This window comes from Plecotus auritus (genome assembly GCF_963455305.1).
Source record: "Plecotus auritus genome assembly, chromosome: 6".
Lineage (NCBI taxonomy): Eukaryota > Metazoa > Chordata > Mammalia > Chiroptera > Vespertilionidae > Plecotus > Plecotus auritus.
Window position 1 is genome coordinate 69,655,313 of NC_137773.1, and position 27,319 is coordinate 69,682,631.

Below are 27,319 nucleotides of genomic sequence, written 5' to 3' on the forward strand. Positions count from 1 at the left end.
AGTCCCCAGACTGATGCTCTATCCACTGAGCCAAACCAGCCAGGGCTGATTGGTCTATTTTGAACTCAGTATCCATCCCTGGACCAGTTACCATAGTAGGGGATAGGGTCATATGTTACTGTGTTTGTCAAGATTTGGGTCTTGTGCCCATCCCTAAGCCAAGTAATGAACTGTGATTGGTGGAGACATTGTCTCTGAAAGCAGAAAACTATTTTTTCCCCCATTGGTAAGAGGAAGAGGTGGTGGTGGTACAAAAATAACAATCTCCATTCTCAGTGATAAGGACCAAAAGGAGCTGAAGGTCAGCTTTCAAATTCACACTTCCTGTTTTTGCTACCTGCACTTTTGGCCACAGAATAAAGTTTCCTTTACAGTGAAGATTTTTGCCAGTGCCCTTTTCAGCAGCTCTTGACTGTAGTTTGCTCAACGGCATAATTTATAGTTTTGTTATCCTTTGACCTCTGTAGCAATTACTTTTGTAATGTAAAAAAAAAAAAAAAACAACAACAACAAAAAAAAAAACTTCCCAAGAGGGCTGAAAATGAAGGGTGGGGACCTGACCAAGTCTGAGATCAAGGGACTCTGCCCTTGGCTAATGAGATGTTTTGGTTTTATGTTTTGAAATGTTCAAAATCAACATTCCAAGAAGAGAAAGAATGTATCCTGTAACTCCCAAAACTCATGTCTGGTTCACCCAGTGTCTGTCTGTCATGGAGACTTTACCTTTTTTCTTGCATTTTATTTTTGTCTCTTTTACCCCCAATATTGCCATCTCTTTCCTGCCTTCCCTTTACCACCTTCCCTGTTTGTTTATTGCCCAGAGATCACTTTCCTACATTGATTCAAAAAGAGTTTTCTAGTTTGCACTCTTTGAGGACCTGGGGAATATTGTGATGCCATTCTTGTGTCATGCCTTTACTTTCAGTGGCTGCCTTGCTATCACTGGGGTAATGATGACATCTCTTCTTTGAATTGTGCAATTGGCACAATGGCTAAAATATGGGCAAATTCCAGGACCAAAGAAATACCCATATTACTAGTTAGCTAGTTATTTATTTATACTATTTTATAAAAAAAAAACCAAAAAAACCACACAAGAGTAACAGAGTACTAATCAATAATAAAGGACTTATAAATGTACACATCCTAATATATAAAAACCATGGGTCTGTCATATCCACAACAACTGGGAGGCTTGACCAACCGGAAGTCAGTCCTGCAGTCAGTGCTGGGTTGCCATGGCGACCCAGCACTGACAGCTACAGCTGCAGGCACAGTCACCCAGCACTGACTGCTGAGGGGGCTGTGAATCAGGCCCAGAGAGAGGCCTGAAGAGAGAAGAAGGGTCTGATCTGTCGCCTCGGTGGCAGTTGTTGATCAGCACTTGCCTCTCTCTTTAGCTCTGGGCCTGGTCAGCAGCCGCGCCTCCATTTCTCTCCAGGCCTCCACCTGGGCTGCTGATCAGCCCCGCCTTTCTGATCAGGCCCCATTAATAGGTTAAGAGACACTGACTGGCATACAAACCGACCAATCAGAACCAAATCTGGGTAACTGTGAGAAGCCAATGGCTGCCTAGGAGGCGGAGCTTTTGACACTGACTGGCATAGAACCTGACCAATCAGAACCAAATCTGGGTCAACTGTGAGGAGCCAATGGCTGCCTAGGAGGCAGAGCTTTTGACACTGACTGGCAGAGAAACTGACCAATCAGAACCAAATTGGCCAGCAGAGGAGGGCCGTTGGGGGCGAGATCAGGCCAGCAGGGGAGGGCAGTTAGGGGTGATCAGGCAAGCAGAGGCAGTTAGGGGCTATCAGGCCGGCAGGGAAGGGCAGTTGGGGGCGATTGGGCTGGCAGGGGAGGGCAGTTGGGGGCAATTGGGCTGGCAGGGGAGCAGTTAGGCATCGGTCAGGCCACCAGGGGAGCAGTTAGGGGGTGATCAGGCTGGCAGGCAGAAGCGGTTAGGGGCAATCAGGCAGGCAGGCAGGTGAGTGATTAGGAGCCAGTCCCAGATTGGAGAGGGTGCAGGCTGGGCTGAGGGAACCCCCCCCCCCTCAAAATTTGTGCATTGGGCTTCTAGTTTTAGATATTGTGACATTTCTACAATAGTCTCTCTTTTCTCAGCTTCTTCAAGGATTTATGCCGTTATCTCCAACATTATGTTAATAATATTTTGCTCTATGAGCTTTCAAATAATATACTTTCTTTCATTCACCTGGCGCCAAATCTTAGAGAGTTAGACTCTGTTCAAATCTCTTTTTATGGAACAGCTTACCTTAGAAAAAAGTAAATATTTATTATTACTATTTTTAATACTCACCCAAGGAAATTTTTTCCATTGATTTTTAGAGATAGTGGAGGGGAGAGGGTGAGAAACACCAATGTGAGAGAGACATCCGTTGTTTGCCTCCTGAGTGCCCCCAACCAGGGCTGAGTGCCTGCAACTGAAGTGCCTTTGTCTGGAATTGAACCCAGTACCCTTCAGTCCACAGGCTGATGCTCTAATCCACTGAGCCAAACTGGTTAGAGCAGAAATCGATCTTTAAATAGGCTACCTCCGCTGGCATTTATAATACAGGCAGGTGCTGACTTAGGATTTATTTCTAAGTGATTGATAAAATTATTTCTAATTATTATTTGATTTCTCCTCTAATGGTTTTGGCAGTGACTGGAAAATATATAAATTTTACAAAAGGATTATTGTTTTTCTATGTAATTAACAAAGTTTAAATTAATATATTTAACAAAACCCTTCCAAATTAAGCTTAAACGATTTTATTGCATCTGATTCACATGTGAAGGAAGAGAATGGCAGTTAAGGACCACTTTGCCTGCTTCCTTGGCAATGTTGTTCATATTTACCTCCACTTTCAGCAGAAGGAATGATCTGAATATTATCTCCTATTCCATATTTACTGTAGGCAAAGTAGCAGAACTATGAGTCCCAATAGACTGACTCTGTGAAAGTAGAAGCAACTGTTATCATTCAGTAAAACTTTCAGAAAACAAGTGAATAATAAAGGATTTTCTACTGGTATATACTAGTAGACAATCTCATAGAAATCAAGGAGAATGTTCTTTTGTTGGATTAGCATATTTAAAGAAAAACACTATGAAAAGGACCTCACTTCAACTTAACATTTCATTAAGACAAATCAAGAGAACCTTACCTTAATTTATCACAGTGATTATCTAAGGCAATGGTTTATGACTTGCCTCAGGTAAGTTGAAACTGAATGTTGGTTATGATGGATGCTTGTATAAGCCAGTCCCTGGCTTAGGAACCATTGGGGAGACCTCTGTGTATTCATATTCTCTCAGAGGTGGGCAATTAATAACTAACTATAGGTAGATACCCACAGGTATCCCTCTGCTTTGCATAAATTTGCATTACTCCACTTTGCTTTCATGAAACTTAGTACCATTTTTTTGCTAACTGAAAGAAATCTGAAGAGGATAGTGTTGAGCATCTGTTTTGCAGTGAGTGTTATAGAGGCAGCAGGCAAACCAAGCCATTGTGGCAAACTTCCAAGCTCTTTCCCTGGAAACTACATCATCAGCATCTCAGCATCAAGCCACCATCACTTTGAACTGTGCCTGTCAGCATTTGTGCTCTATCTCGACTCATTTTGTGTGTGGGTTAGCAAGATGAGTCCTAAGATATCCAAAAAGCCCAAGAGACCTCTGAAGGGTGTTATGCTAATTAAGGTGTTTCCATCATGGTGAACAAGATAAAGACATTGTATGTATATTGAATTTTGGGTTTGGAAACACTCCTAATTTTTCCCATATCAATTAATGGTAATTGCTTCTTTACTTTATGCAGTTTCAGTATACATAAGAACACTCTCCTTTCAGATAGTGAGGGGAACCATTGCTAATTTGGGAAATGAGAATTTCCTATTGTGCAGGTACCATACCGATCCTTTAGCTTTTTTTGGTAGGATGAATTGGAAATTTACTTAAATGAGGGAGTTTAATTTACTAGGAAGAATGCTGGCTTGCTTAGAATGCCCAACATGTTTCAGATTCACTTTTGTCATTTACCGCTATTTCTATGGCTTTGGTATAATCACTTAGCCTGCTTTATCCTTCTATGCTTAAAATACAGTTTAAAATATAATCTTGGGTTCCACATGAAGATTTAAGTCTCTTCCAACACTGAACTATTTTCCTAGAATATTCACAAATATATGGAGAAACTGACATTTGTCTTGCCTTCATTCAAAAAGGTAATCTATAATAATAAAAGCGTAATGTGCTAATGAGACTGGACAGGCAAATGACCTTCTGGATGTCATTCTAGACGTCCTTCCGGATGAAGCTGTGGTGGCGGAGGCTGACACAGAGGCAGTTAGGGGCGATCAGGCAGGCAGCTGATCCGTTAGGGGAGATCAGGCAGGCAGGCGAGTGGTTAGGGGTGATCAGGCAGGCTGGCAAGTGGTTAGGAGTGATCAGGAAGGCAGGCGAGTGGTTAGGGGTGATCAGGCAGGCAAGTGGTTAAGAGCCAGTGGCCCTGGATTGTGAGAGGGATGTCTGACTGCCAGTTTAGGCCTGATCCAGAGGGGTCCTGGATTGTGAGAGGGTGCAGGCCGGGCTGAGGGACCCCCCACCCCATGCATGAATTTCGTGCACCAGGCCTCTAGTAGTTTTATAAAAGTTATTTGTAAATATTATGGTTTAAGATACTATAACTTTTCTGTTTTTCTGGAAAAAATCACTTCATCTTTCTTAAACTAATGATTTATACATGATACCTAGGATTAAAATCCATTTTTAATTTGACACTAGTTTTAAATGGTAAATTCTTAATATTTTGATAAACTCCACATTGTAATCAGTTCAGTAAAAGTAGCTTTCTGGAAATGCCATTGCTATAACATAGTCCTGTTCATTCTTTCATCATCCCACACCTGTTCTGAGGGAGTAATGTAACATTACCCGTGTCTTACCTAGCTAGCCCCTTTCCTTTCCATTTTTGAGCTTTAAGAATCTTCTTCCTTTAAATTAAGTTTAATATGACAAAAATGTTGCTGCTTGGACATCCATCAGGTGCTCAGCTGTTTCTTTTGCTATTTTCAAGCTCTTCACTGTATGACTCAAGACCATGAAGAATTCCTAAATTTAATGGAACCAAGAATTTTTTGATTCAGTATGCTTCCATTGTTATGAATAATATTGGACATACAATTCATTTTGAAATTTCATAGCCCAAAGATTTTTTCCCACCAAAAAAAGTTATTCCTCATCTCTGTTTCAGCACTTGAAAAATGTTTGAATACATTTTCAAATCTGAAGTACACTATGCTCCCATCTGCTGGGAGACAGACTGTTTCCCCATATGGCAGCTGATTTAACCCCCTACTCCTTTCTCCACAGAAACCCCATGCAGTAACTTAAAAACACCATCTCCTTCTTGACCTTTCTATCTGCAGCTTTCCATCTTAGCCCCTCAGTTTGAACAAGCAAGCTAGTTCATGATATCAAAATATTTGTGTAAATGGAACCAGTCATAATTTATTGCTTCTAAAATTATTTCACGGGATTGTGGTAGGCACTGTTTTTGCTGAGGCATTGCGGTTAAACTCGCTGGAAATGAGGCCTGCACTATATATTATCCTAGGGTATTTTGAGGGGGAAAAAATCTCTCTGATCAGTTTACCTACTATTTATCTAGATTAAGAACTTCCAAATGAGTGACTGTTAATAGTAAGACATCTTGCTGCAAATTATGACACTTATCATTTTGAGCTTAGCAAAATTCAGTTACTTATTAATATAGCTCAACAATTTTAATATGAATAATTTCTTAGAAGATAAAAAAGGAAGCTTTGAAATCTATTCAGAATTTTCCAGGTAGCATAAAAAGAAAGGGAAAAAAGGAAAAGTGAAGGGAAGAAAGAAAAAGAAAGGGAGGGAGGAAGAAAGAAAGGAAGGGCCCAGCTGGTGTCGCTTAGTAGTCAGGGTTCAATTCTGGTCAGAGCATATGCCTGGTTGCAGGCTCAATCCCCAGTAGGGGGCATGTAGGAGGCAACCGGTCAATGATTCTCATCATTCATGTTTCTATCTCTCTCTCCCTCTCCCTTCCTCTCTGAAATCACTATATATATATATATATATATATATATATATATATATATATATATACACACACACACACACACACACACACACACATACACACACACACACACACATATATATATATGTATATATATATACACACACACACACATACACACACACATATATATATATATATGTGTATATATATATATATATATATATATATATATATGTATATATATTGTGTTAAAGGATGAGTGGAGGAAGAAGATGACCTCTGTAGGTTGCAGGCTTACAGACTGCATTCCTTTTCTGATGCTCCCAGGCTGAGGGCCTGGTAGAGAACCCAAGCAGATAGGTGCCATGTAATAAAGTCTACCATTTATTGAGCACCTCTTCTTTGCCAAACCCTGAGCTAATTAGTTACCCACATAAACTCTAATCTTCCAACAACCCTTCACAGTAGGTATTATCCCTATTTTACAAAGGAGGATAAAGGCTAAAAGAGGATATAAATTTGTCCAAATATACAGAGTTGTAAATGGTAGGGATGGTATCCACACCTTTGCTCTAAGGTTTAGTATTATACAAGAATAGAATTCTCACTATCTCTATTAGCTGTTAGATTATTTGCTGGGCAAGATAAAACATCATTATCGGTCTTTTCTGTTCATCCTAAAACTAAATAAAAATAACACCTTGTAAAAGAGTTTAAATCATTAAGAAAGTCATGATCACTTGAACAATTGACTTCATATTTGATGATTTTGATAATAAAGTAGCCATAGGTTTACAATATATAATTCCATCCTCAAACTGTTTGCTAATAATAGGAATTTGTGGTCATCAAATCTTTTACAATTGGAACAAAGTTCAAGTTTAATTATGCTCTTGTTTACTGGGCTTTGGTTAGGGGATGTGAATTGATGCTCCTATAATGAGAGATTTAATATATGCTTATTGAACACCCACCCACGTTAATGAGGCCTGAGCAATTGAGCAGAAATGTTAATATAACCCTAGCCCTCAGGGAGCATCTAAACTAGATATTTTTGCTGGAATGAAACAAGATAATTTGAAATTAAATGCTAAATTGTGAAGAAAAGAATGTATTTGCAAAGTATAGACATCTGAACAGACATGAACAGGCTGGTAGGAGGTCACCAGCAGGATGGCTGCCAAGATACATCAACAGTTCATATTTACCTTCATGAGTTCACCACTGGAATGTAGCCTTTAGCTGAGATAACTCAAAATCTGATATGAATGGCACATTGAACAGTGATTGGTTTCTCAAAAACAGGCTTATATGAACCCAACTCTCAAAATACCAACCTGTAACCCAGAATTATATGTATTAAATTTAAATGAAAAATAGAATGTCTAAACTTCTGACTTGACAAAGAAGAAAATAAATTACTATTGATGGTTTTGTGTATGACATGTGTGTCCTTGTATGTTCTATGAAAATGGCATGATAAAATAGGCCTGTTTTTAAAGCAAAAAGTCTCACAGTGGTGTAGAGAAATGGTGTGTGGAGGGTGGAGGAGGAAAAGTATGGGTTAGGGAGTCTTTAGAGGAGGCTATTGGAGTAATCTGGATGAATTTCTGTCCTAAGAGAAGAAATAAACAAAAATATTTTGAAATAAACAAAGATAGATGAACTAACAATTTGTGAGATGGGCTATATGTGAGAAGGAAAGGGATGAACTACAGAACACTTCATAATTCATTAATCTACTGTTTAAGAAAGCAGGTGGGAAGAATTAGAAAGAAAAACTCATCTTTAGTCTTGCTTGTTTCTTTCCTTGGAAAAGGTAAAATGTTTAGGTAAAGAGAATGATTGGTGCCCTGCCTAACTGGTTTGGCTCAGTGGATAGAGCGTCGGCCTGCGGACTCAAGGGTCCAAGGTTCAATTCCGGTCAAGGGCATGTACCTTGGTTGCGGGCACATACGCAGTAAGGAGTGTTCAGGAGGCAGCTGATGGATGTTCCTCCCCCATCGATGTTTCTAACACTCTATCCCTCTCCCTTCCTCTCTGTAAAAAATCAATAAAAAAATATTTTTTAAAAAATAAAGAGAATGATTGGTAATAAAAATAAGTGTTGAGTTTACTAGAAAATAAGTCATGAAAATTACTTTTATAACCTTTATTCAGTTTAGTGACCACCACTGAGGGTGAGGTATGTGTCCTCAGTTAGCTGAGCTTCCTAGTCAGAGACAGATTTGGAAAAGAAACAGTAAGCAGCTAAGCTGAAGAATTAAAATACAGCTAGTTGCAACACAAGTATTAAGCTAGTTTGCCAAGTATATACAGCGAAATCAAAGTGCTCACCACATTAATGGCCAGTATGCGAGAATATGAAGGATGATAACATTATAAAGAATTTCAAAAAACAGTGTCTGATTTATTAATTTGAATGAAGTCTAGTGTCTTTTTTAAAAAGCTATTTGCATTTTTAAAGACAATTAGTCATGCTTGTTTGTGAATAGCCAGAACTGGGGGGGAAAAGGAAAAAACAATCAAGAGTATAAATATTACTTACATAGGAATACTTCAATACCTGTATAATCATGACTATTTGGTGGCGTGCTCTGTCTCTATATATTTGGATATATGTGGGCATGTTAGCATATGATGTAAGTGTAAGCTCACTCAACCAACCTCCATCCATCACACAACACTCATTTAGTCCCTGCTATGTATGCACCAAATATTATGCTAAATTTGGGGACTAAAAAAATTATTAGATGGGCCCCTGGCCTCCAGAAAGCATTGACTCATAAAGGGACAGGCACTTAAAACATATAATTCAAAATCGTAATGGGTGTGGTGTGGACCATGCTGTGGAACGCTGCAGCCTTTGGCTGTGGGACTCACAGGCAGCTTCTCAGAGGAGGTCATATTTAGCTCAAATCTGAAGAATAAGTGAACATGTGCCAAGAGGAGTGTTGGAAGTAATAAGATTGATAGTGAGAAGCTTAAATCAATCAACATTTAAATATTGAGCACGGGATCCTCTAAAACAAAGGATTCCATGCTCAGTAGTTTAAAAAGTTGCCATTATGCAATTTCTAAGTATATCCAACAAAATGTACCGCCGTTATGTGCTTGGAACCCATTAGTCATAACTTGGTGATATAAAGTACGTTCTTGACCTATGACAGGGATATTACTGCTGGAGTTGCTGTACTAAAAATGTGATCATATTTGCCATCTGGTGAAATAGGCAGTCTCGCCCAGGTTGAGGTTCACAAATAACTAGAGCCCCAAGTAACCCACAATTACTCAGTTGCCAAAAGGCTCCCAAGTAGAATGGAAAGTTGTCTGTGTTTCATCAGATCCCTGAACGAATGCTTGGGGTGGGGGTACCAGGAGAAGGCCCACTGCTTGATCTTTATTTTCCTTCAGCGTTTGAAATACTTCAGTTCTTAGACCAACCAAAAAGAATGGGTCCTTGGGCCATAGTGTCCCATAGTAGATAGAGTCTTGGGACATGGAGATTACAAAAATAAAAAATAAAAAAATGTTCAGTTTCTGCCTTTATCAGTAAAGAGCTTATAGTCTAAGTTTATATTTAGAATTGCCCTATGCTATACAATATTTTAAAGGCATATAAATGTGTATTTTCATGTTTTAAACTCTAGTTTAAGTGAAAATATAAACAGCTTTGTAATTGAAACCAGAATCCATAAATGACTATAAGTGGCTACTTGTTGGACCTCAATTTTGCCTATATGTGTGTTAATTAACACAGCTTTTATGAACTAACGAGGTCTAGTTTCTGTTTGTTTCTATCAAATTACTGAAATAATATTAAACAGAGGTTCTCACATTACCAAATGGTTTGGTATGTTTACCTTTATCTTTATTATATTCTTGTTTACCTATAGGACTAATACAATTAAGAAGTGAAATGCATGATTGATTCCTGGCATTTTTCAGAGAGGGGAATTGAGGTAATAAGTAGGTAGGTAAAAATTTCTGGGTATATAAATAGAAGTCATGAGATAATATAAAAAAGGCTATCCTATTTCTGTCAGGGAGTGAGAAATCTAAGAGAAAACATCTGGAGCAAAAGAGGAAATGAAGTGAGTGATACGTTTGAAACTGTAAAAAACTGCTAAGTTTTCTGGTAGCACAGGAACCTATTAAAGGCTATGGTAGGAATCCTGGCTATTAAAGTACCTTAAAGGGGTCATTTTAACAGGATAAGGAAAGAAATAAATACAGAGCAAGGGAAAATTTCAAAAGTGTGAAGAGGAAAATAAAACAAACCTAAGGCCAAAAAAACCCTGCCTAGGGATATTGCCCAGGAAGGCAGATTTAGCCAAGTGGGCACTAAGCCTAGTATTTCTTATTTCCCCTTTCTTGCTGCAAAATATGAAGTAATCGCCTTAGCAGGACTTATAACAGTGATCAAATCACCTAACAATCTGAAATGTTTCCTTTCATGTGAAGATTTTTGTTTTGTTTTGTTTCTTGAGAAATTAGTTCTCTCTCTCTCTCTCTCTCTCTCTCTCTCTCTCTCTCTCTCTCTCTCATCAGGTCCTCTATATAATCAGGTTCTGTGGGAAATATAATCTCATATATAATCTCATATATCCCATAAATCTTTTGTCATAGTAAAAAGAGTGAACATGAGAGTCAAAAAAGTTGTTTTCATACTTTTAACATGTGGTATGAATAGGATGACTTGTTTCTCTAATTACTGATATTCTAAATTTCCCACAAAAGGGGTTAAATTACTTTTCTTTTGTCAAGATTTGAAATCTCAGAGATAATATTCATGTCTATAGTGCACTAAATTTCCATTAAATGGTTTATTTTAGTCTCCACAGAATCCAGTTCTTTAGTGAAGACTGATTGTTTCAAAATTATTAAGTAAACCTCTTTTTTTATTGAATTTACTAGAGGCCCGATGCGTGAAATTCATGCAAGGGGCTCGGCCCTCGCAGCCCCAGCTGCCTTGTGGCCCTGCCCCTTGCTCACTGGTCATTCCATAAGGTCGTTCTGCCCTCTGGTCTAATTAGCATGTTAGCTCTTTATTCTATAGGATTGGGGTGACATTAGTTAATAAAATTATACAGGTTTCAGGTGTACAATTCTACAATACCTCATCTGTATATTGTATGGTGTATTTAGCACCCAAGTCAAGTCTCCTTACACACCATTTATTCCCTCTTTACCCTCTTCTAACTCTCCCACCATCTTTTCCTTCTGGTTATCATCTCATATTATTGTCTGTGTCTATGAAATTCTGTTGCTGTTTTTTGTGTTTTTGTTTTTTCTTAAATCCTTTTTAAAATAAATTGATACCAGCTTTACCTAACTCTGTCTCTGGAGTGCATATTTTTTTTTATATTTTTGAAGTATTCTAGGATATTGCAATAATTGCATAGATTGATAATGAATATCCTTAAAGTAAATATATACTTACCTAAAGGGTAATATAAAAATGAAAGTGATATAAGTATAATTTCACCCATTATATGTATTCTATATTGTTAATATTCATACCCTAAATACACACACATGTGTGTATGTATATATGTGCATGTATACATATCCCAAAGTTATATAAAAATATATATGCATATATTCTATATAGTGATTACTGAAGAAAAGGTAGAAAAGCATATAAAATATAAGTAAAATTCCTGTTAGTTTTTGGAAACAATCTTATAACTTAAACACTATAGGTGAGTGAAAAACTAGAAAGTTTAGAAAACTAAGAATTTTCACTAGATAATAAAAACTTCTTTCATTTATTAAGCATCTTCTTTTATACCAGATTTCATTCTATTATTGCTTTTTTGAACCAATCTGATTGGTATTATCTATAATAATAAAAGCATAATATGCTAATTAGACCGGATGTCCTTCCAGACCTCCTTCCAGCGATTTTCCGAATGAAGCCGGGGCTGTGAGGGAAGCCCAGGTCCTGGGTGCCTGCCAGAAGCCGGAGGGAAGCCCAGGTCCTGCGTATCAGAGGGAAGCTGGTGCTGGCAGCCGGGAGAAGGAAGGCCTACTTTTGCATGAATTTTGTGCATCGGGCCTTTAGTATTTGATAAGGGATAAGGAATATACTTCTTATTCGAAGACTGAGATAGAGGTTATGTCAAATACATTCCGAAATGTGCTTCTGTGTTCTAAAGGCTGACATTTGAAGATGTGATTTGTGCTACATGGTGAACAAAAATGAGTTTGTTCTGCAAGACAGCAGGTGAGTCTATAGTAGCTGTAGGTCTCTCCCATTTACCAGTTGGCACTTTTGAAGAGTTTTGTGAAAATGACTTAGTTAGGAGAAAGTGTTATGGCATCTTCAGTAGCGGTAGAGGTGGAGTCACTTCCCTGGATGTAATTAAGGTTCTCCTAATCTTGGGCCTGTGTGGCCTTGGACAATACAGCATTGCACTTTGTAGTACATTTGCTTAGCCACTCAATACTTTTGTTAGTTTATATTTTTTTCTCATTTCATAATACATTGATATTTATAAGTTGGTTTTCATACATCTTGCCTATAGATAGTTATGATAATTTGGTGATAATAGTGCTGTACAGACCTTGGAAAAAATAAAAGTTTCTAGAAAATACTGTAGTGTGTAATATTCTAATAACATGTCCTGTGTATAAGGTGTGTATTTTTGACATAGCTAAACACACCAAAGAAAATGTTTTTGGTTCTCAAACCAGAAAAAAATAAATAAGTAGGAGTTTAAAAAAACACCTTCTATACTATCTAGTTTATTCCTTTATTTTGCCAAAGAGGAACCTGAAGCCTAGAGCCATTTCATATTGTACACCTATTTCCTTAAAATAATCAGTTCATCAATCAGGTTGAAAATCTGTTCATCTATTTGTGTTTGTTAAAGCACAAGTGTTTCAATCTGTTTTTACTGATGTCAAAATGTTAAATAATGAATTATGCTGGAATGTCAAAAATATTATTTTTTTTAATTGAGAGGATTTTTTTTCAGACTGCATTTAGGAGAACTTATTTTGTTATAAAATAAATATTCAGTAAGTATAAATGCTCATATATATATATATATATATATATATATATATATATATATATTTGGAGGTTTTTTTTTAACACTCATATTAAGAACTGTACTTTAAATTCTCTGATATCCTGAAAGGATTAACATTTGCATTTCATTTTGGTATATTCTAAAGGAAACTCATTTCATCATTTTTACAGACATGATCACCAAAAGGTAAATTTGTATATCTAAACAGATGAGCTCTTTAAAATGCCTTATGCTGGTGATTACCCATTTAAATATTTTATTTTAAAATCTTGCCTGAAGTTATGATAATGCTTTATAAGAATTACATGAATCCTGTCCAGATTTTATTGTCACACTACTTAAATGTTTCCCTTAGCCTTAGATAAATCCATATCTAGAATACCTTGGTATTTGCAAATGTAGCAAGGATGCAGTATAAATAAAAATGGAAAGAAGTTAACCTATAGCAAAATCCTTCAAAGATGTCTTAATGAATGATGTCATGGCCTTTGATAAATATGTTTAGGCAATGACATTCGGCTATTAAAAGTTCATACAGGAGGAGCAGCTTGTAGGGTGCCTTTCAGTAGTGGTTATTGTGGGTTTCCTATGCCTGGAAGAGTTTTGGGGCTGGGTAGATGAGAGAGCATATTCACAACCCTTCCTTCTTAATCTTAAATTTGATGCCATTTAAGTAAACCTTGATATATACATTCCCATTTTAATATTCTTAGATATCCTAAGTTCAATTATTGGGATGCATTGGAGGAGGTTTTACCTTTTTGCTATACCCAACTACCTCTACTGGCACACTCTCTATTCTTATTGTGTGTATTTAAAGTAGAAGGGACAGTAACAAGATGATAATTCATGAGAGAAAAAATTTGCTTTAGTCTGAGTAGAATGTTAATTTCATTTTTAAAATTTGCTCCCTCGCTCTAACCGGTTTGGCTCGGTGGATAGAGTGTCGGCCTGCGGACTGAAGCGTCCCAGGTTCGATTCCGGTCAAGGGCATGTGCCTTGGTTGCGGGCGCATCCCCAGTGGGGAGTGTGCAGGAGGCAGCTGAATCGATGCTTCTCTCTCATCAATGTTTCTGGCTCTCTATCCCTCTCCCTTCCTCTCTGTAAAAAATCAATAAAATATATTTAAAAATAAAATAAAATAAAATAAAATTTGCTCCCTCAACTATTTTCTTTCAATATTACATTGGGTTCCATTGTTGGCACATGTAATAAAGGTATACAGGGGTGGGCAAAAGTTGGTTAATAATCCTATATAATAAAAGCCTAGGTGGCATCACAAGTGTCATCACAAGATGGCTGCCACTAGATGGCCGCCACAGGATGGCTGGCAGGGGAGGGCAATTGTGGGCAATCAGGCCGGCAGGGGGGCAGTTGGGGGCAAGATCAGGCCAGCAGGGGAGGGCATTTGGGGGCGATCGGGCTGGCAGGGGAGGGTAGTTGGGGGTGACCAGGCCTGCAGGATAAGGCAGTTGGGTACAACCAGGCCAGCAGGGGAGGGCAGTTAGGGGCGATCAGGCCAGCAGGGGAGGGCAGTTGGGAGCGATCAGGCCAGCAGGGGAGGGCAGTTGGGGGTGATCAGGCTGGCAGGCAGAAGCAGTTAGGGGCAATCAGGCAGGCAGGCAGGCTAGTGGTTAGGAGCCAGCGGTCCTGGATTGTGAGAGGGATCCCAGTTTGGAGAGGGTGCAGGCCGGGCTGAGGGACAACCCCCTTTCCCATGCATGAATTTCATGCACCGGGCCTCTAGTAATAAATAATAGAGTAATAAAAATAAGTAATAATACATAAGAATAAACTGTTTTGTGTACTTACAACTATAAACCTACTTTTGCCCACCCTGTACTGTCAGTCATTCATATGAACTGATATTTAATTATTACTTATTTAATAGTGAGTATATAATTAATATGCAATTAATAAGCAGTCACATGCCACAGAGCATCACACTAGGCAGGCCTAAATGTTAATGAGAATTTTTTGTAAAACTAATGATAAGATAGTTATGAAGACAACTAAAATTTGTCCTTTGAGTAGAGAAGAACATGAATACTATACCAGATCTCTTGGCATTATTTAATTAATAGTACAATGATATGAGGTGGTGTTTCTATAAAAATGCATACCTACACACAAGTAGTATTAGACTGAGACTAGGTCTACATTTCAATGACTGATCAGTCTTGGAAAAAAATGCTGAGCAAAAAAAATGCTTTTTATATATTAACTCAATAATCTCCACAACAATCACTACGTTGAAGTTCATACTATTATTGTGCTTTTTTATAGGATATAAAATACTGACACAAAAATTAAGTACTCATTATTTTCACATTCTATTGGTGAATCTGTCTTCTACTACATGAAAGGAGAAACTATATATATATATATATATATATATATATATATATATATATATATAGAGAGAGAGAGAGAGAGAGAGAGAGAGAGAGAGATTGATATATTGTTCTAGGCAGGTTAGATTCCCTCCCACAGGGAAGAATGACCAAGAAGGCTGGGGTATGCTGTGAGCCAAAAGTAGTGATCCACACAATGTTTCACTGTATTAGGGCCTCTGAGGTCCACTCTTACAGGATGGAATCCTCCATGGGTTGCATAAGTGGTTGAAATAATAGCAATTATTTAAAAACAAACAAAACCACTTACTGAGAAACTTATTTGCTAAAGACTATTAAACACTTTATATTTATTCTCTTGTTTAATCCTTACAGTGACTTTGAGAGTTAATTAATAGTTCTCTCATTTTAAAGAAGAAAATATGGAGAGTTTAAATCAGAATTCTCAATGGTAGATTGTAAATAGTGACATATTGAGTTGGATGAGCCTTTGTTTTGTCCTGTTTAACTAGGGACAGCATTGTGTAATGGTTAAGAATATGAGCTCTGAACTTTAAATAAAGCAAGATTGATGTGGGGGGCTCCGCGATCAATTGCCCCAAAGAGGGGACTCGGGCCACTGGCCAGCTCGGCAATTGATCGTGGGGGGGCTCTGCAATCATCCCAAAGTGGGAGGCCCAGGCCACCCTTTGCGAGGCTATCGATCTGGGGGCTCCAGGGACTTAGGGGTGTGTGGCTGCAGACGCGGGCAGACCCAAGCCAAACAGGTGCGGGTGAGGGGCAGCGTCAGAGCCGGAGCTGTGAGAGCTGGGGCTGTGAAGCCAGCAGCCGGGGGAAGAAAGTCCTACCCTTACCGGAATTTTGTGCATCGGGCCTCTAATCTTACTTAATAATAGACAAACATGTAATTGACCGTACCTCCGCTACGCCACCAGCCAATCAGGAGTGGTACGCAAATTAACTCAACAAAGATGGCAGTTAATTTGCATACACAGGCGCTGAGTGACAGGGGTGGGATGCTTGTGTTGTTGCCATGGTGACGACGCAGGTGTTCTGCCCCACTCCCCGGTCTCTCATGGCCTCTGGGCAGCATGGGAAGGCGGGGCTGGGGGTGGAAAGAGGCGGCTCCAGGGCCTGAGTGGAAAGGGGCTGGGCCGGAGTGGAAAGGTGGTACCGGCAGCCAGGGAAAGGAAAGCGCATTTTAGCACGAATCTTCGTGCATCAGGCTTCTAGTATGTGTATAAAACAGTTGCTATGGAGAAGGTTGTGTTTGAAATTAAATCAGTTAATAGTTATAAAGTATCTGTTATATAGCATGCACTACATAATATTTACTCTATTAGTATGATTATTATTTTGTACACATATTTTAGCAGCTTTGTTGGGATTTTTATAAAAAAGATTGGTAAATCTTTGCTTTTTTGTCATTCAGTAATATTGTATTTCCACATATAGTGTTTATACTTTAATGGTTAAATTTACTACTGTGCATTTTTATAATTCTACTATAAATGACATTTTTCCTTATTCAGTTTTTTGCTGCAATGAAAAACAATTGATATTTGTATATTGATTCTATATTTAGTCACTGTACTAAATTTTTTTCTGATTCCAGATGGTTTTTAAAGTAAAAAACTTTGGAGTCATTGTTTGTTCATAACCCACATTTACTTGTATCAGGTTTACTTTCCAAATGTAAGCATGTAATCATTACCTTTACCTACCTTACCAAAGGTAAAGTAAAAAACTTTGGAGTCATGGCTAGCGAGTGCAGCGGCAGTAACGGGAGCCTCTCCCGCCTCCGCAGTAGCACTAAGGATGTCCAGTTGCTGGCTTAAGCCATCAGTCTGACATCCCCTGAGGGATCCCAGACTGTGAGAGGGCACAGGCCAGGCTGAGGGACCCCTCCGACTCCGAATGCACGATTTTCGTGCACTGGGCCTCTAGTCTAAAATAATAATATGCTAATTAGACCGGACAGCCGAATGACCTTCCGGACGTCCTTCCAAACAACCTTCCGGATGAAGCCGGGGCTGTGAGGACCCAGGCAAGCCACCGTGGCTGTGAGGGCCGAGCCCCTTCCACGAATTGGGCCTCTAATATTTTATAAAATATAAAATGGGTGCAATAACATTATCAATTTTCTATGATTTTTGTTAGGATTAAATGAGTTAATGTATACAAAGGAAGTAACAATATAGTTATTATTTTTAAAACTTATTTTCAATGTAAGTTAAAGCATGGATGAACACTCCAGTTCCAAATAGGGATCTAAAACTTATGTTCTGTATATGAGGGGTCTTCTGCTAAACTGAAGGCTAAACCAATAAGCCCTGTAGAATAACTGTCATCTTATTAATGTCATTACTTTTCCCAACAAGCTCAGACTTCAGCTGACACTTGCAGAGCCCGGCCTTTTTAAGATCCACATCTATTTGTTGGCAGGATTTTCCACTCCCGTCAGATTCCATAATTCATAGGGCAGATTTAATTGACAGAGTTTTATTTCGTATGTACTAGAAACAGCCTGTTTTTCAGGGTTGGTTTATTTTTGTTGAAGGAAGTTGGGTGTCTAACAATTCTGTTTACCAGTGAATTTATTTCTTTGGTATACTCCTTACAATCCTTAGGAGTAAGAAAGCAGTCCTCCTGGCCTCACAGTCTTTAACTTCCCACATGAGGATGAAAATTTTGTCTACAATACCAGACTTGTTTGTTAAACATAAAAGAACATAAATCCTCCTGGGTCCCCAGGGGTATGTTAGAGAAAGGGAGTGATCATTATAAACCACTTAGCACTGTGTGCTATGTATCATGTTGCTGTGAGAAAGTGATGTTTGATTGGCTCATAAAATAGGTTTAGTAAATCCTTTAAATACTGATGTGAGCAATTGTGCATGTTGGAAATTAATACTTAAGAGTGTCTTATAAGATTGCCATGTCTCCGGTACAGTCATCTGGGCATGTGCAGATTTCTGCTTTTAAGGATAAGTATGTTTTGTGATTTAATTTTTGTATGTCAACTGGTTTTATGATCTCCCTTTCATTTGATAAGGCCTATAGAATAATTTTATATCATTATTTTCTGTCTTCATTTTCTTCTTTATGTTTTGGACTATTTTATGGTATATCAGCCAACCAACTTCTGCACTGAACCCCATATTCTGAAGTGGCATTCTATCAGAAAAATAAAAATAAGAACTTCAAGTGGTGTCTTTTTCCAACCACAGTATATTCTCAAACAAGTTAAAAAGAAATATGTCAAGTGCCAATGGTTTTTGTTTTGTTCTTTTTTATTTTGAAGTTTCGATAGCAACAATGAGGCTTGTGAATACTTCACAGGTAGATCTTCACTTGGTCCATTTTACATGATTTTGAATAAGACTTAAGTTAAAAAAAGCTATTTTTGTGACTATATTCTTTAGCAAGAAGATTTACTGTTTTGATTAAGAGGGAAAACTAAACCTTAGTAAATAATGATATTATTAATAATTTTAAATTCCATAGACATCTAAACAATTATTGTGTGTGATAATAAAAATTAATGGTAGAATAAGTGGGTGATGGTTATATACCACTTCTGAAAAAAATCTTAAAATGCCTAATTTACTATAAAACAATTAGTAGTATAAGTTAAGTTCTACTGTTTTATACACAAAGGATATAGTACTGTTTTAGATGTTCATTTCAGTTAACCTTCAGGGAATGAAAAACTGTAGATTTTTAAAGCACTATGATAAATGTTCGTGCCAAACTTGTACGAGCATGTAAGAATTAATTGCCAGCTGTCTACCTGCAAATGCAGAAATTTCTACAAAGATTAGCTTGTGGATTTTTTTAATGGTATCAAATTCAGCAAAAAATTTCCATGAAAGTGTAACACTGTACGTGTCACTCTCTTATTTGCAGGACTTAATTTTTATATCAGGATATAAGTTAGATAAGGCAAGACTTAAGACTTATTTGTTCCTTAATGAATTCTTAACATTTATAATCTAGATATTTCCATGTATGTTTAAAAAATGTCTTTTAAATATACTCCATTAAAATGGTTATGTGAGTTAGTTTTAGGTTTGTTCTGGATGATATTCTTTTCTCTTTAAGTGCTTCTATTAAAAAGTTTATAGTAGTTATTTTGAAAATGGTGTGAAGGTACATTTTGTCATGATGTGTCTTGCCCAACCAGTTTATTGCATATGGCTTCACAATTGTCAGATCTTCTTTGTTTTTTCTTCATTGACCAACTCACCTATGGTGGATAGTGTCCCTTAGTTGTGTGTCATCACTCACAGGGGCTTTTCTCTTGTTTCCCTGCAGCTCCTTTTCAGGATTTTTTTGTTAAAGGATCTTTTCTTTTGACCCACACTTGAAATGTTGTTTCTTGGCATTGCTCAAATATGTGATGATTTTATGTTCCTTCCTTATTGAAACCTCCTGGCTGTGCCTCATATGCTGCAAGGGTGACAAACTCAGCTGCCTATATGAACAATTAACGTAAATTAATGCAGATCTGGGTGTTTTTGTTTTTGTTTTAAATAGCATCAAAACTATATGGGGATTTTTAAAAATTATGCCAGGCCGGCATGGCTCAGTGGCTGAGCATCGAACTATGAACCAGGAGGTCATGGTTCGATTCCCGGTCAGGGCACAAGCCTGAATTGTGGGCTGGATCCCCAGTGTGGGGCATGCAAGAGGCAGCTGATCAATGATTCTCTCTCATCATTGATATTTCTATCTCTCTCTCCTTTTCCCTTCCTCTCTCAAATCAATAAAAACATATTTAAAGCAATAAAAATTAGAAAGAGCATGTCCCATCTAACGACATTTCCCCTTGGTCCCAGCCTGAGTTGGTATGAAGGAACGGAGGCTCAGTTGTCATTCCTTCATTATCCAAACACTGACACAGTGTTTACTATGTGCCAGGCATGTAGGTGCTAGGGATAAGACAGTAAATTAAACAAAGATAGCTCCTCTCCTGGAACTGACACCATTTCTGGATATTTGCACCCTCATGGTCACCCTAGGGTTAATGATATTTACTATTACCAGATTTTCAAATTTAACAAAGATCCAGATTTTTTTTAGTGAAATTCTACTTTTTAAAATGTTAACTTTTTTTTAAAGCAACACTCCCTGTTGAAATTGTGTTTACCTGTCAGCAGCATTAGCCTACAAAATAATATTTGAATATCTGACTCTGAAATACCTCCTCACCTACACTTATTTTTCCAGCTCGATCTCCATCTACTTCTTTGTTTCCCATCTATTCACAACTGATCGTGCCTGGCCCCTTCTTTCTTCTATTACATCTTATGTATTGTACTTCTTGCTGGAATGCACTTCCATCCCTCCCCGCACCCCTTTCCACCCCTAGTCAATCAGTACTCATTGACAGGCCAAATGTTTCTTTGTAAGCTGACCCTAATCTCACTGTATAGAATTACTCATTCTCTGCCAGTATTCCACAGTATTTCCTACATTCTCTCATTAGAGCGCTCACCAAAATGTTTTATGGACCCCGAGCCCAAAGAAGCTATAATTTCATCTTTGTATACTGAGAATCTAGCATAGCACTTTATACCCAGTCAGTGCTTCCTAAATCCTTGTAGAATGATTGGCTGGGTCTGACATCTGGCTCTCTGCAAACCAGCAGTGGTGGTAACCTGCATCAGATAGGCACACAATGAACAGATACTCTATCAGTAGAAGCTTTGCTTTACAAGTAAATAATCTTGATGTAAAAATTACCCTTTGATTTAAAATGGTAGTTATCAACTTCTGTACCAGAGATAGCTGAAATAACTACTTAGGTCTTTGTACCCAACTCTTCTTACCCCTGACCCCACTCTCCCTGGTCCCATCATCACACACATACACTGAAATTCCTATACACTGAATGGCTATATTGGCTGCTAGTGCATGTGTAATTTATAATATCAGACTTGTCACATGACATAGCAGAAATAACCTCTTCCATTTGTACCTTAGTTTTTTTTATTTATTGCTTTCAAACTAACAAGGTATATTAAAAGGTAGGTGTGGGGTGAGGGGCAGCAGTGCAGGATAGAGATGAGGAGCAAACTTTATTGAGAGGCAGCTGAGTGGCAACAACGTTTGAGGCACTGCACGTGTATTGTCTCATTCCTTTTAAAAAAATATTTTGGTGACTTAGGTAACATTATCCTCAATTTAAGGATGAAGAAAATGACACTGAAACAGGTGACGTTACACACCATAAGAGAATTCTGGATACTTATTTTGGACAAAGATTTATAAGTATTATTAATTCACTAGAGGCCCAGTGCATAGATTCATGTACCGGTGGGGTCCCTCGGCCAGGCCTCTGCCCTTTCACAATCCAGGACCCATCGGACTTCTGGTTTCAGCCTGATCCCCGCAGGCCAGGCCAAGGGACCCCACCGGTGCATAAATTTGTGCACAGGGCCACTAGTATGCATATAAGATCTTTGGTTAATCTCTTCCCGTCTTCCCCCCTCCCATCTTCCCTCTGAGATCATCAGTCTGTTCCATGTTTCCATGCCTGTGCATTGAGCGTCTGCCCCCTGTGGTCAGTGTGCATCATAGTTACTGATTGAAAGATTGCTTAGGCATATATATATATATATATATATATATATATATATATATATATTATACACTGTCCTTTTTCAACAGTTTTCTTCTGTAAATTCAATACTGCACAAAATATATTATTTTTACTTGTATGATAGCTACTGGATTTAGTCTTTTTAAACAAATTACCAATAGGTTTTTAACCATGTCAGACTTCCCTTTTAACAGAAGTTTTGTAATGTCCTGTTTAGTATTCTGAAGTGCAATCCATATAAGCAATTACCTATTTATCCGCTGTTGGGCCACTTACAGAAAGCAACCAATAAATGTTTCTCTTTCATATCGATGTTTCTCTCATTTTCTCTCTCTCTTCCTTTCTCTCTCTAAAATCAATTAAAAAAATCCTCAGGTGAGAAAATATCAATCTATATCTATATATCTATATCTGTACTATATAGATATAGATGTAGATACATACGAATATGGATAAGTCTAATTGTTTTAATTGTGATGCAAATAGTTATATGCAATGTATTTGTTACTGATACGTTTTTCCAAAATAGTAACTATTGGTAAAGTTCCAAAGTATTGAAACTTTCTTCTACTTATTTGATAGTTGAATTTCTGGAAACTTGGCTTAAACTAAAACTGGAAAACATATTTATGTTTATATCTAAGATAATATTAGATTCTATACTCAGATGAACAACAGCAGAAATGTCATCTAATGAATATCCAGTGAACTCATTGAAAAGCATGGAGGATGTGGGGCAAATACTAATTTTCAGGACTTTCCACTGATGAACATCCATGGACCTTGCCCACTACATTTCATATACTTTCCTCACCCCCAATTATTGAAACAACCTAAAATGCCTTTAAACATTTCTGAAACATTCTCTAAAAGGGCAATATTGCTTTCAATGATCACTGCTGCTCCAAACCTTCCAAACCAAAATTAACATGTGTTTTATTAAAAAATTGATCATTTCTTATGTTTAAGACTCTGTGTGTAATGCATTATAAAATAAAAACATGTCAGTATTGATTCCTTTCTTCAAGGATTTAACAGCGTAAGAAAGAAGATGGATTACTTGCATATATATATATATATATATATATATATATTTAATATTGAAAATATTTTTTTATCAAAAATAGAAAGATGACGGTAAGCTGAGAACACCCAGAAAGGTCTCACAAAGACAGTACAGTACAAAGTGAGGTTTGAAAGATGTTGCTATAACAGCGATTTTCAACTGGTGTGCCACAAGAATTTTTAGAACATGCACTACCTGACTATTTAGTCATGGACACTGACCTCTTTTCCCTTAGATTGTCAAATAAAAAAATGACAACAACCAACACGACGATAGCTTTCTGGTGGGAATGAATCAAGATTATACCTTTTGTTTTTGTCAGATTGGAAAAATATATATTTTTGGTGTGCTCCAGAATTTTAGCAATCAGTTTGTGTATGCCATGAGATGAAAAGGGTTGAACATCGCTGGTCTATAATGAAGGTCCCATCACATTGCATCGCAGATGAGTAAAGGGAGCCAAGGAGCCTAACTGGCATGAATGAGTTACTGTCAGAAAGTAATGGGCAGTAACAGCAGGAATTAAGATTGGAAAAGGCTGTCAGGTCCAAATGGAAATTAAATTGAATAATTCATGAATTGAATGTCAGAGATGGTTTCTTCATATAAAATATTTAAGGTTTGATATGGCTATTTAGTGAATTTGGAGTTCACTAATAGTAAAATGAGAGGGCTTAGAATAAGGGACTCATATTTCTTTAGTTTGGCATGCATTTTCAATGTGTCTCCTTTTTTGGAATATTTGATTCTATTTACCCAGTTAAATCTGGGACAAACTCATAGCTGTGGTCTGTAGGTTTACTGCACCCCAGACATGAATTGCCAAAATGACAGATCATGATCTTGTGTCTCTTCCATCTTTCTCTTTGCAGGTATGATTTTGTAGAAGTTGAGGACCCCAGTGATGGAACTATATTAGGGCGCTGGTGTGGTTCTGGGACTGTGCCAGGAAAACAGATTTCTAAAGGAAATCAAATCAGGATAAGATTTGTATCTGATGAATATTTTCCTTCTGAACCTGGGTTCTGCATCCACTACAACATTGTCATGCCCGTAAGTACCACTCAAGAGATCTGCTTATTTAATTAGCTCAGTTACTTGTTTGCTTCCTTTCTCCTTTTAAACTGGAGAATCAGGGAAAACAAAAACTTTTCTTTGGCTTAATTTTTATTTTAATAAATGTTACTCTAGTTATCACAACTTGAATTTCATCACAGTAGATCATTAGCCATGTTAAATACTTTTTCAATAAATGAAATAAAATGTGTTTTGTACAACATTTAGACCATTGTAACAAACCCACTGTCTGGTATTTCAGTGTTGATGAGAAATTAGTAGGATCAGTAGAATTTTCTCTTGAACAAAATAAGAAATTTAGTGTATTTATTATCTTTATCACTTAAGGATCACCATCACATTTTGGATTACATAAATTCTTCCTGAATTAATTTTAAATATGGTCATATTAAATAATAAAATATAATTTTAGTTTTCTAGCATTTTTGTGACCCTTTATTATGTGACTTGCGGCCTGATGCACAAAATTCGTGCAAGAGTAGGCCTTCCTTCCCCCGGTTGCCGGCATTGGCTTCCCTCTGGCACCCAGACCCGGGCTTCCCTCCGGCCTTCCAGAAGGTCATCCAGAAGGACGTCTGGTCTAATTAGAATATTACTCTTTTATTATTAAGATAACCTTTTGCATTTTGCTAAATGATACTCTTACCTTAAAGATGTGAAGTTTCTGATGGCTCTAATTTTTAAATTCATATATATTTTTTGAAATGAATACATTGCAAAGTTAGAAAGTTGGCACTATCTGACATTAATGTCATTTTAATAAAATTATTTCTGAAATTACCTAAAAGTCCATCTCTTATGTGATATTTTACTATTTTTCTACCATTAAGGAGTCATCATACTTTTCTGCACCCACCAAAATTTATTTTTTAGTTCTATTGTTTACAAATATGTACATGACATACTTTTTATCTTTTAATAAGATAAGCATATTAAATATTATTTTTAAAAAATCATAGTAAAATAGATTTTTAAAAAGTATTTAGCTCAATTTTTCTACTTAATACTTATTCTGATTGAATAATATTTATGGCTTTTGTGCCAACCTCCTACAAAAAAAGATTTTGAAATTCTCATTGTGATTTAATAAATCTATTTTTTCTGATTATAATTAGTTTTAGTTGTATCATGATTGTTTTCACCCTTATTTTATGTATTATTTCAAACATTTTATCTGCTTATTGCATTGAAACAGAAATATTGAAAATCCTTTGGTATTTTAATCGCATTCTTATAATAGTAAATCAGAAGTACTTATACAAGTATGATGATGTCATCTAGTTTAATTTTTAAATATGACCAATTACAGTGTGGTGAATGCTAGGGTGGAGGCAGTGGGTGGAGGTGGAAGAGGGCATAGAGGGGATAAATATTGATGGAAAAAATAAAATAAAATAAATATAAAATCATATAAAATTGATATCTTTAATGATTTTAGCTATTTAGTAGGTATATTGGGAACACAACATGGTGTGGGCTACATGCATTAGCATGTAGACTCTTGAATATAAACACTATGCATATAGCCAGGTAGCAATTCATGAGAATTCATGAGTCAAATCAGAAAATATGGAATTAATGCTTAACTTTATATATTATAGTCACATTTTAATGTTAGCAGAAATTTTCCTTTTTGATTTCCCAAACTCAGGTGTGTGGAATATTATTTAAGCAACATATTAAGAAATTTAAGTATTGTTTAAGATACAGCCAAGAAAGCAACAATAAAATCCAAACTGAAGTTTGAAAATGATAATTTATTCATTTACTAACAATAGAATCATTTATTGTGTACAGTTGAACTTAAGGTAGATATCTCTAAAAATATGCTCTAAATTATATTGTGAATCTTGATCAATGTCATTATACAGATTATTTAAAGATAAAAACACAGCCATTTTATAGTGCCTAGATCAGTTCTAGGCACAACAGAGGTTCTGAATAAATGCTAGAATGCTAAATTGATCGTACAACTCACCCCAGCTTCACTAACAGAGACACTGTTTTTATCTGTAAGTGAATATCAGATTTATGAGCCTTGAGATGAGATAAAGAACCATAAGGGTCTATGGTAAGTACCACCCATCCTGGAGTAAAAAGGGCCCTGCCACTTGGTATTAACCTATTACCAGAGATTTGCTGTGACTAACACCAGAAACGGCCTGCATTTGAGAGACTTTAGGTGAAACATGTAGCACTCATTATGTCAATAAAATTAAATTCAGTGCATATGTAAATAGTTATTGAAATAGCTTGATAAGTTGTAAATATGGAGTTTGGTGGGATGAGAATTGACATTCTCTTGGTATCTATGGAAACATGTTTGGCATGGCAACTAAGTTGACCTGTGATGGGCTACAGGAAATGGAGTTTTTTGGAGAAATAGCATAGGGGACCTTATTATAAATGTGCCTATGTGTAGAAAAACAAGAGAACATGATGGTAGGGTCCTACATTGCCTGATAAGTGTGACTTGGTGATTTTAATTTTCCATATTGCTTTCTGGAGTGATTATTGACATATGAATTTTACAATTTCACAAGCTTTCATTCTTTTGGGTTTAAATTGACTCTGACGATTTATTGGCCATTTCCTCACCTATCCTTTGTCTTGGTTCCATATATCCATCCGTCATCCCACACAGCTGCAGTCATTCTACAGTCAATAACTGCCCACAGAAAGAGCAAGATTTGATGAGCAAAAATTTAAAAAGTAACTTTGCTATTAAGCCTTGCAGAGTGTTTTGAGTTATCATTGTGTATTACTAAATGATGCTCCTCTGTCCATCCATTCCCCCCAATATTATTACTAGCAGGGCAGCAATCCATCAGTCTTATCTGTATATCAATGAATGAAAACCTAAGGGAAGAAAGTTTGCCTTTGGAGAAGAGACTTAAAAGTTCTTGTGTCATTTGCTCAGGGGCAAGTGCCCCTTCAAGCCCCCTCCCTCCACCCATCATCTCGGATACTTTTTTTATGTGTGAAGGATGAACTTCATACTTAGCACACCCAATTCCCCAGAGGCAATAGTCTCAATGCAAACCCACTACTAGGACCTTCAGAGCCACTGGCCAACAATGCTTTCTTACCTTGCTAATGATAAAAATGATATTA

General features: G+C 37.1%; 1 protein-coding gene across 2 annotated transcripts in view; it reads left to right on the top strand.

Annotated features, from left to right (window-relative positions):
• The window catches only part of PDGFC (platelet derived growth factor C), a 187,545-nt gene that overhangs the window by 106,679 nt on the left and 53,547 nt on the right, over nt 1-27,319 (top strand). For both annotated transcript variants that reach the window (XM_080673231.1, XM_080673232.1), the window contains exon 3: nt 24,001-24,181. In XM_080673231.1, coding sequence (XP_080529357.1) covers nt 24,001-24,181 — 181 coding nt within the window. The remainder of the gene's footprint in view (nt 1-24,000; nt 24,182-27,319) is intronic.